This window comes from Adiantum capillus-veneris, chromosome 12 (assembly GCF_014529385.1).
Source record: "Adiantum capillus-veneris isolate H3 chromosome 12, ASM1452938v2, whole genome shotgun sequence".
NCBI classification, from domain to species: domain Eukaryota; kingdom Viridiplantae; phylum Streptophyta; class Polypodiopsida; order Polypodiales; family Pteridaceae; genus Adiantum; species Adiantum capillus-veneris.
The window spans coordinates 132,961,893-132,971,956 of record NC_140942.1 but is presented as its reverse complement, the minus strand read 5'-3'; the positions used below and the strand labels follow the sequence as shown (position 1 = coordinate 132,971,956).

At 50.4% G+C, this 10,064-nt stretch overlaps 1 protein-coding gene across 1 annotated transcript in view; it reads right to left on the bottom strand.

Moving 5' to 3' along the window:
* Positions 1 to 220: 220 nt before the first annotated feature.
* Positions 221 to 10,064, bottom strand: part of LOC147446529 (uncharacterized) — a 63,372-nt gene continuing 53,528 nt past the window's right edge. The window contains exons 5-7 of the mRNA XM_086526249.1: positions 863 to 911; positions 724 to 771; positions 221 to 636 (exon numbers count right to left, since the gene is read on the bottom strand). Of these exons, the coding sequence (XP_086382375.1) occupies positions 541 to 636; positions 724 to 771; positions 863 to 911 (193 nt within the window). The 3' untranslated portion in view covers positions 221 to 540. The remainder of the gene's footprint in view (positions 637 to 723; positions 772 to 862; positions 912 to 10,064) is intronic.

Sequence of the window (10,064 nt, the reverse complement as noted above, 5' to 3'; positions counted from 1 at the left end):
CCGGAAATGGTCCTTCAAGGACCAGTAACCCTGCAGGGTGACAGGTGGAGTCTGGGAGACCTGCAGGAGATTGCAGGGAATAGTATCTCCGGGCCATTTCCCTGAGGGACCATTCCCTACACCTTAATAACATCTTTTCAAAAACCCAAGCGTACCATATTCATTAAAGTACAGAAATGCTTTGGAATGTGAATGTTTAAGCAAGCTTTACATTGTTACATTCACCTAAAATCTGGAGCGTAAATTTCACCAACTTTGCATCTGACACATGCTCTTTACATTTGCAAGGGCAACAATTTTTGGAAAAAAGTTTTAACCACCCACTTTGCAGTGGAGAATAGGTTCACATTACAAATACATCTGAGTTTAGAGATCAATGTGCAATTGGCTTTTCCCTCTCTCCCTTGCTTCTTCTGTAATTATCAATCAGAATTTATATACTTCATGAACTGCAGTGACAAACAAATTATTTACAGTCACCTCTTCCGAGAGAGATGCATTCTGCCACAGGGTCATGCTGAAAAACCAGGCTCCCACTTGCTACTTTGCAGGGACTTTCAGGCTCTGCTCTTTTGCAATTTGTGCAAATCGCTCTAGGTCCTGTTTCATTATGCTCTCAACCAATGGAGAAACCGACTGCAATATCATGAACATTAGTAAAAATAAGCCCCGAAGCTCAAATTGAACTCCATGAAACAATGGGCCTCTGAAATCTCCACTTACAGAAACAAGGGGTACCAACACTTCTGGAACCTCGTACGAAATGGTCAACTGAAAACACCATAGAATTAGAGCCATTATGTTTGTGGAATAATTTGTAGAGCTATAGATGACAATTCAAAGCTTCAATTTACAAACTGACCTGAACCCCAACTGCGGAGGCACTCCGAGGGTAGAAGCGAACCGTGCCCCTGTAAAACCAAACATTGACGTTTCATTGGCATTGCATTGGCAGAAATATCTTAACAGTTCAGACCTAATATGGGAGTCCAATTCCCAGTCTCATGAATCATGTACACACGCCAACCACTTTCCCTACCCCATTTTCAGCCCTCAAGTGCAGTCTTTTAGCACCCAGCCTATGGGATTTTGTAAATATTGTAAAAATTTGGTACCATGTCCCCACATATTAGAATTCAGCTTTCCTCCTTTACCATTTTGTTCTCTCTCTCTCTCTCTCTCTCTCTCTCTCTCTCTCTCTCTCTCTCTCTCAAAACAGGCGGCCATCAGCGCTGTACAGAGAGCTGAGGGTGACTACGCAGGGGCAAAACCACAGCGCTGAGGGCTTTCTGCTGCAAGAAAATCGCGCAGAGCTCATGCAGGTCAAGACGCTCAGTTCGCGCAGGCAGGAGAGGTCGTGCAGGCAGGTTAGGTCGCGTAGCTCGTGCAGGTTTGAAGTTAGTGCAGGTCAGAGGGCGAGCAGGAGTAGTTCGGCAAGCTCCTCTACGCGTAGAAAGTCTTGTACTACGCGCGCCCCGGCACCCCCCTTCTTTTGCATTTCTCTACGCGTAGAAAGTCCTCATACCTCCTACGTTAAAGTTTAAAGACTTTTAAGTTTTAAGTTAAGCTTTTAAGTTTTGCCCTATTCTCAGTCCCTCACCCTAGTACCCTACCCCACATTTGTGGCTCGGGTTCGATGGACCCGCCTACCGAAGGGGAAGAGCCGGGTGTAGATAGCTACACCACCCCAAAAAAGACAACAGCTACATTTAAACGGAGAAACAGAGATACTATACTATCACCAAGATCCTTACGAGTTGGGAAAACCTCCAAGATACATGATGAGGTAATGATGGAAAAGGTCCAGGTGATGCTCAAATCAGAGCTAAACTATATGAGGGATGACATCAGGAAGGAAATGCACGCGAGCGCTGAGAGCTACAGGAACTCCATGTATGGAGACATGATGAGAGAACTAAGGAGAGAGATCCGGGGGATACAGAATGAGGAAATTCAGATCTTGAAAACGGAACTACGAAACCTAATCAAGGCCGAAGTAAATGTAACAGAATGCGTTATGCAAAAGAAACTCGATGAGGCAGTAGCAAGTTTTGAAGCATGGAGAACAAATATGGAAAAGCACATGGGGAAAAAAGATGAAATAATCGAGCTAAAAGGAGAACTTGCGGCTTGCAAATCTGCAACTAAGGAGAAGGGAGACGACCAACCCTCTGTGCTGAAGGAGCTCGAGGACATGAACAGAAATCGAAAACGGCATCTTCATGGGCGGAACGTCTTTTAAAGACACAAGAAAAGTTTGATGAAGCAGAGAAATGGATTGAAGATGCGAAGAAAGGGAAGGCCCAGATGCCCGAGACCACACCTACCTCCACCATTATTAATATGACCATTGAGGAAGAGCAGAAAAGGAAGAATCGGGCTCTGCATGTGCGGGTCACAGGAGTCAAAGACAAAGAGAATGTAAATGAAGAAGTGAAGGAACTGCTACAACGCATGGGCATCACAGAGCCTACTCACACAAGTGCACGGAGAGTGGGCAAGAAAGGAATCGATGAGAAGGGAAACGTAAAGGATAGGGCACTTATTCTCCGCTTCCTGAATATAGAAATAAGGAAAGAATTTCTAAAGAAGAGGCCAACTCTTAAGAAAACCGGTATTTTCCTGGGAGATGACCTTACATTGGCACGAGTGGCACACATGCAAGAGTTGATGCCAGAGATCAGGGCAGCAAGAGAAAAGGGGAAAATCGCCTTTTATAGAGGAGGGAAAGTAGTGGTTTTGGAAAAGCGCTCATCATGACGGTGCGAGACCTATGGGGCGACGCTCCGGATAGCGGCGTGGAATTGTAATGGATCATATAGGCTAGATGTAGGTGTCTTTGAAGACAGCTTTAGGGACAGAGACATAGTTTTCTACTGAGAGACACACCAGATACCAGGACAGCTTATGCCACATGTGAAGGGTTATTTATGGGAAACAACTGGTCGACCAGACGAGAGATCTCTACGGGGTAGCCGGGGTTCAGGAGGAGTAGCAGTCTTATTTAAAGAGGAGCTGAAACCACTACTACAGATTATCAAGAAAGATGAGCAAGCAAGGTATATGTGGATGAGAATGAGAGTCGAGACAGGTAGATTTCTAGATATCGCTATATGCTACTTCCCTCCAAGTACATCAATCTACTCCTCACCTAAAGGACGGTCCCCTTTCTCCATATTGAGTAATGACATATGGGAGTTCTCTAGAGATGGAGACATCGTTCTCTTAGGAGACTTTAATGCCAGAACGGCCAACTCTCAAGCAGTATTCTATGATACTTATGAGGAAATGCTCAGAGAAGTGGATTTATCACAGAGGGGGCTTACTAGAAACTCATGGGATAAAGAACACACTGAATATGGGAGACATCTCATGGAGATGGCAACTATACATGGTTTGGCCATACTTAAAGGTCTAGAGAATTTCCCTTTATCTGGGGGATTCACACGCTTCCCGCACAGGCATGGGGCCAGTACAATGGATTATGTCATGACTTCACCAAGCTTTATTTCTAGTATCGAGGACTTTAAGGTGGGACCCAGACCGGTTGGGATTGCAGTGGATCATGCTCTCTTGACCTTATCAATCTCCTTCCAATACAATGCCTCTCAAGTACAAAGGAAGAAGACACGCACAAGATATACTTTCACGCCAGAGACTGATTCAGTCTATGTGGAAAAGATCTATAATAGGATGTGGGCAGCCGAGCCAGTATATACTGTAGAGGAGATTACTTCTCAGTTAAGAGAGATACCACATGGAGCAGCACAAGAGGCATACCTACATACTAAACTTGATCACAAGAGAGGATCTGGGAACATGCCTCAAAACAGTTGGTATGACGAGGAATGCAGAGAGAAGAGAACCCAGGTCCAGAAAGAGCTTACACTTGGGATCATCACATATGAGCAGTCTCGGATTGCTCTTCGACGTATAGTACGTCGCAAGAAAAGGGCATTTTTAGCCAAACTGGAGAAGGATTTATATCAGCTCTTCTTGAGTCAGGACTCACATGAGGCCTGGCGTTTATTTCACGAGCACTAACCGCCTCCGACGATTACTTCTCCTGAGATTTGGGGTCAATATGTAACATCATTGTATATTGTTAGGTGCACCGGAATGAATGTTGTATTTTCTCAAGATTAGTGATCTTTACTGCTCAAGGTTCCTTTTAGTTCTTAGGGAAAGAGAGAGCTTTCCGTCTTTAGAGAGTGCTGTGATCACGAACAAAGTGAGTGGATTGTGCGTGCAAGTGAATGAGACTGAGAGAAGGAGAGAGAAGAGATACGACACCGAGGGGTTGTAAAACCCTCCTCCGAAGGCCCCACTCTCGTCGGCGAGAGTGGTCTATTCTTTGATTGCACAAAGGTGTACAATGCGTATGCAATGGACTATGCAACTTGGTCTATGCCGGTGACGACGACAACGACAATGGCTGAAATCTGAGATCTTCTAATCGCTGAATTTCGGGACTGTTTCGGTGGCTGAAAATGACTGTTTTGGCTGCGTTTTCTTGGCTGAAAAATGAGGTTTCTTAGGGCTGAAAACTGATGGTCTTTACAGGCTGAATCTACTACACTTTAGGTGAATATTGCCAGTCTTAATTTGCTGCTGAAATCCAAAAACGCCAGGGCCTGAAATTGGTCCTTCTATCGCTGGGGTTCTGCAAATGCAAAAACGCTAGGCTGATCTGCTATGTCGTGATGACGCCGGGGCTGATCTGCTGTGCACAAATCGCCAAGGCTGATCTGATGCAAAAACGCTAGGTCTTCTGTGGAGAAAACGCCAGAGTAGTCGCGGGGGTTGGTCTTGCTGAGAAGTTGCTTGTTGAGCAAGGTGCTCCTGCTGCCTCCTCTGCCAGAAAGTGCTAACTTGGGTTTGCTTATATAGAAACTTAGCAAAATTGCCCTACCTACTTTTGTTGGAAAGTCACTAAAAAATAATAAGTGAAAATACCAATAAATAGAAAAATAGGCTAAATGCACTAGAAAATTCCCCTAACTGATGCTAATGGATTCTGATGGGAATTCCGATGATCATGCTGTGTGCAACCGGAGGATATGCATCTATGCTAAGTGACTGGGCATGCACGGTCTACGAATAGACTCACAAAAGTGCCAGATCACTGCTAATCTAACTTAATCGGATTGACTGAACCCTGCTGTGGTGTAGCTTGTCCACGGACACATAGGGTTGGGATGTGTCACGTGACATCCCCTCCTTTTCAAAGTGAGGTATTGGTACCGAACTGTATGGCGTCGAGGGAGATCGCCAGCAGCATCCGGCATCCTGGAAGGGACTCTTCGCCGGCCCACTTTGATGTGTGGGTCGCGCGGTACTTGAACTTCATAAAGGTCTGCAACGCTTGCTTATTTGGGCCGCGCCGAAAGCGACTCAAAGTATTCTCTGGCTCCTTTGATGCTTCAACTTCGTCGAGTATCCTGCTTCTTTCGTCTTCAAGAATCTCCATGGCTGAAAATTCTTGAAACCATCTCTAACACAAAACCATGAACATACCCATTCCATGTAAAGTGAAGGAAAAAAATCTTGTCTTCTCTAAAGACTGTGTATGCAATGTAGATGAACATAGAGACGGAGTGACAAACCGTTCATCAAACACACCCATACAATGCGATCGAATCTTTTCTGTTTGATCGAAATCAATTAACTGTGGCAAATCACAATGAAAATGCCCATGCTTGGTGCTCACACTATCATGTGCTCTTTCGGAAACTATGTCATGCCAAGGAAGAGACATGGAATGCGACTTCTTGACATACAAACTTTTCAACTTTTCATGTACCATCCGCATACATTCGTGCTCATCCATGAGAGAAACGTGCTCAATATACACTATGTTATGCCTAGGAAAAGGGATCACATAACGATGTTGACTAAGATACAGGAAACCTTCACGAATGAAACATTCGAACAATGCGTGCGTATCAATCATGTGAACACGAAACGAAGAACGCGACTAACCAAGCCGACAAGGCGAAGAAGTCAGAGCTCGCTACTGCTGCTCGCCCCCCCCTTGCTGCGCCATCGCTGCCCTCTCCCCCCCCCCCCCCCACACTCGCTGCCCCTGCGCGCTAACCTCTCCCCCCCCCCCCCCCCCCCCCCACCCGCTGCCCCTGCGCGCTGCTGCCCGCCCGCTGCCCCCCCCTGTTTTCGCGCTGCCCCACAGGCTGCCCGCTGCCCTCCTCTCGCGTTGCCATCCCCACCCCACCCCCCCCCGTCCTCTTTGCTCCCGAAGGTCTTCTGCACCTGGCTCGACAACGCTTTCTCTTCGGACAAGTGCTTGGCGTACTCGTTCGCAGATTTTCTTCATCGCCCGCTTCTTCGACTCAGCAGTAGACACTGATGGAGGCTCCAGCTCCACCTCAGAGGGACTCGCCTGAAGCCCCCTCGCCCGACCCCGCTGAGCCCACCATTCGACTTGCTCTTACGCCGACAGAGCAAGCGAGCCTTGCCACAGAGGTAGAACGCTTGCAGGCGACTTCTGTCATCTGCAAGGTTCTCGGCACTCGTCCCAGCAGAGGAGAGCTGCGAGATCTTCTCCAGGCCCGCCTCCTCGCAGAGGTGGGCAAGATCTTGGATATCCAGATTCTCGGACGGGGGTACTACCAGATTGAGTTCGAGAGTTCCGAGATGGCCTCCAAGGTCATAGCTATGAGTCCATTGGCCATCCGAGCAGCACGCGCCCACTTTCGACAGTGACGACATGGTTTTGACCCGTCTTCGGATGTGCTAGTAGAGGAGGCGGACATCCCCATATCAGTCTGCTTTCCGGGTTTACGGAGGGAGTACCTTCCACTTCTCTCCAGGATTGGCTCCGCCATCGGAACTGTCCTGGAGACACCTCGTACGGCAGCATCAGTAGCTGCCAAGGCGGCTGGCATCCCTTCAGTTCGAGTTTTGGTCAGAGATACCCACACGCTCCCGAAGGTCATCCTTCTGCCTCGGGTGAGTGGGGGTTGGTTTAGACAGAGTGTGGAGTACTCGGGTCTCCCGAACCAGTGTTTCATTTGCAGACAGATGGGCCACCTAGCGAAGGCCTGTCCACGGAGGAGACCACGACCCGCATCGCAGCCTCAGCCCCAGCCTGCCAAGGCTGGGCCGCAACCACAGCCAGCGACGCAGAGCACAGATCCAGCGCCACCCTCCGAGCCTGGGGCTCCAGCGGAGAAGGGGTGGCAGCACGCCCGTGGCCGTCGACGCCAGGGGCCACAGCCACAGCCTGGCACTCAGAGTGGCCCCCAGGTGCCTACTCAGCAGCAGTGGGTTCCCACGAGGAACCGCTTTGGTCCTCTTGAGCAGGAGGAGCCCCCTACGCCAGCCTCCACCTCCGCTTCACCCTCGCCAGCCGCTCCGCCTTCCGATCTCCCCTCCTCCTCCTCATGCCCTCCCCCGCCCTCTGCTACCGCTCTCTCCCCACCTCGCCCCCCCCATGTCTATGCCGCCCCACCCCGCTTCTTCTCTCCCCCGCCCCCCCCAGCCCCTTCTCCCCCTCCTCCTGCTTCAGTACCACAGTCGGCTCTGGAGACTGGACCCTTGCCGGCGGCCAGGAGATCTCTTGGCAGCGCCTTCGCCACGAGTCGCCTTGCGAGAGAGGGTCAGCCTTTCTTGCGGCCCCCACTGCAGATCCAGACATCTCCTCTTGCAGCTATCCCTCGTGGTTTGACAAGCTTTGACCTCCGACGCCGCTGGGATTTCTTCGACTACGGGTTTACTCGTTTTCTTGGCGATTCCGCCGCAGACCACGAGGCAGCCTGCTTCAGAGTCCACGCTCTGTTCCTCGCCGCTAGGGGGACAGAGGCCTTGGACTCAGCAGTTGGTTTCTCCTTCCCCCTCTGTGGCAGGACTGAGACAGAGTGGTCCCTCGACTCAGTGGTGGGATGGTTGCATACACAGGTTCTCGAGTTCTCTCACCACATGGGAGAACTTGGCGTTACAGATCTGCTGCAGACTTTGAGGCCACTGGCCAAGTTTGCGGTGACACCCCCAGATTCAGCAGGATGTAGACACATTGTGGTGTACTTTTTTGCTAATACGCAATGTTTGCCTTGCTATGTATTCATTCATGAGGACTCCTGGACAGAGGAGGTTGCTTTACGCACGGCTCGCTCTACTTGGGCTTGGACCAGGCACTCACTACAGTCTCGCCTATCTAGAGGACGCTCGGATGCGGATTACTCCCCATCCAAGCCTGCTTCGAAGATAGCTCGTCTTGCTGCTGCGGCAGCATCTGTTCTCTCTCGCTCCCCATGAGGATCGTCTCGTGGAACGTGCAGGGACTCGGTGGGCCCCAGTTTCAGCGACAGCGGGGCCGATTGCGTCAGGAGCTTCAGCGATGCCTTGTGGGAGGAGAGATTGATCTCCTTATGCTTCAGGAGCACCATTTGTCTGAGAGCCGCATTCGGCGATGTGGTCAGATTTTGCGTGGACGCTATAATACCTTTTGGTCAGCTGCTTTTGGACCTGGAGGCATCCAGGGTGGGGTATGTATGACTATTGCGGACTCATTACAGCAGGCCATTGTGGGCAGAGGGATTATTGTACCAGGCAGGGCTCAGTGGATTACTATGCAGGTTCAGGGTAGCCTTGTGGGTTTCCTGAACATCTATGCGCCCAATGTGGCGAGTGCTCGTGCAGAGTTTTGGTCACAGATGGTTGAGTCTTTGCCTCAGGTTGACCAGTGGTGTGTAGGAGGGGACTTCAACATGTTGGAGGACCCTTCTAACAGAATCGGAGGCAGCCATGCTACTGTGCATGGAGTCGAGTTAGCAGCTTGGGAGAGGTTTTGTATGACGTTGAGGGTCTCGGATACATGGCAGCATTCTGGCTTTGTGAGGCCTCCAGAGAGTCTTGCCTTCTCTAGATCGGACCGCCGAGTGGGAGGAGTGAATCTATCGCGCATAGATCGCTTCTACACTAGTGACCACTTCAGTGACTTGGGGGGATCAGTGGGCATCCTGGCAGGGACATCCTTCTCCGACCATGCTCCAGTGATCCTCACAGTGGCGGACAGGCAGAGGAGTGGGAGCACGATGCTTCGCATCCCAGAGCGGGTTTTGTTGGACTCAACACTCAGAGAGAGGGTCGAGGCTCTATGGACAGAGGGCATGGACAGCCAGGCTCCACCTGCAGACAGAGTGGCCTCAGGCCTAGCTCAGCTCAGCCACTTCTTTCTCCAGGAGTCTTTGGCTCGACGGGCTGCAGCGAGAGAGGAGGAGCAGCGTCTCAGACGAGGCATTGCTTCACTACAGAGGATGCAGGAGCAGCATCCAGACAGTCCATGGTTGGAGGAGCCGCTTCAGCAGGCTCGACAGGAGCTTGCTTGCACAGAGGAGAGGCGCCATGAGTTTGCCTTTCACCGGCATGCATCTCAGTGGACTCAGGTGGGTGACAGAGTGACAGGTGTTTTTTTTTGAGACAGTGGGACCTCGGCACTCGCATGCCAAGGTCAATCAGTTGAGGAGACCCGATGGGTCAGTTGTTTGCGAGCCAGAGGATATGCGTGCAGTTGCTACTGACTTTTACCGTGAGCTTCTGTCGGCTGAGCCAGAGTCAGAGAGGCAGGATGCATGCAGGGAGCAGGTTTGGGCACAGATGCCCTGTCTTGTGACTGAGGAGATGCGGCAGAGGCTTGAGTTACCTCTTCAGCTTGAGGAGCTGCACACGGCTCTTAGGGCCCTCCCTCGTGGTAGCTGTCCAGGTGAGGATGGGCTGACTCCCAGCTTCTTCTTGGAGTATTGGGACCTGCTTGGCCCAGATCTTTGTAGTGCCTTTCAGTACATTCTGCACACAGGAGTGATGCCGGATAGCATGAGTGAGGGCCTGATTTACCTCATTCCTAAGGAGGGTGGCTCCTTGGATGAGATTCGACAGTGGCGTCCCATCACCATTCTCAACTCAGCCTACAAAATTCTTGCCAAGGCTCTGAGTTTGAGGATTCAGCCACTTTTGGAGAGCCTTATACATGGGACTCAGACAGGTTTTGTCAAGGAACGCAGTATCCTTGACAACATCTTCACTTTTTGGGAGGCTTCTGCCCTTGCACG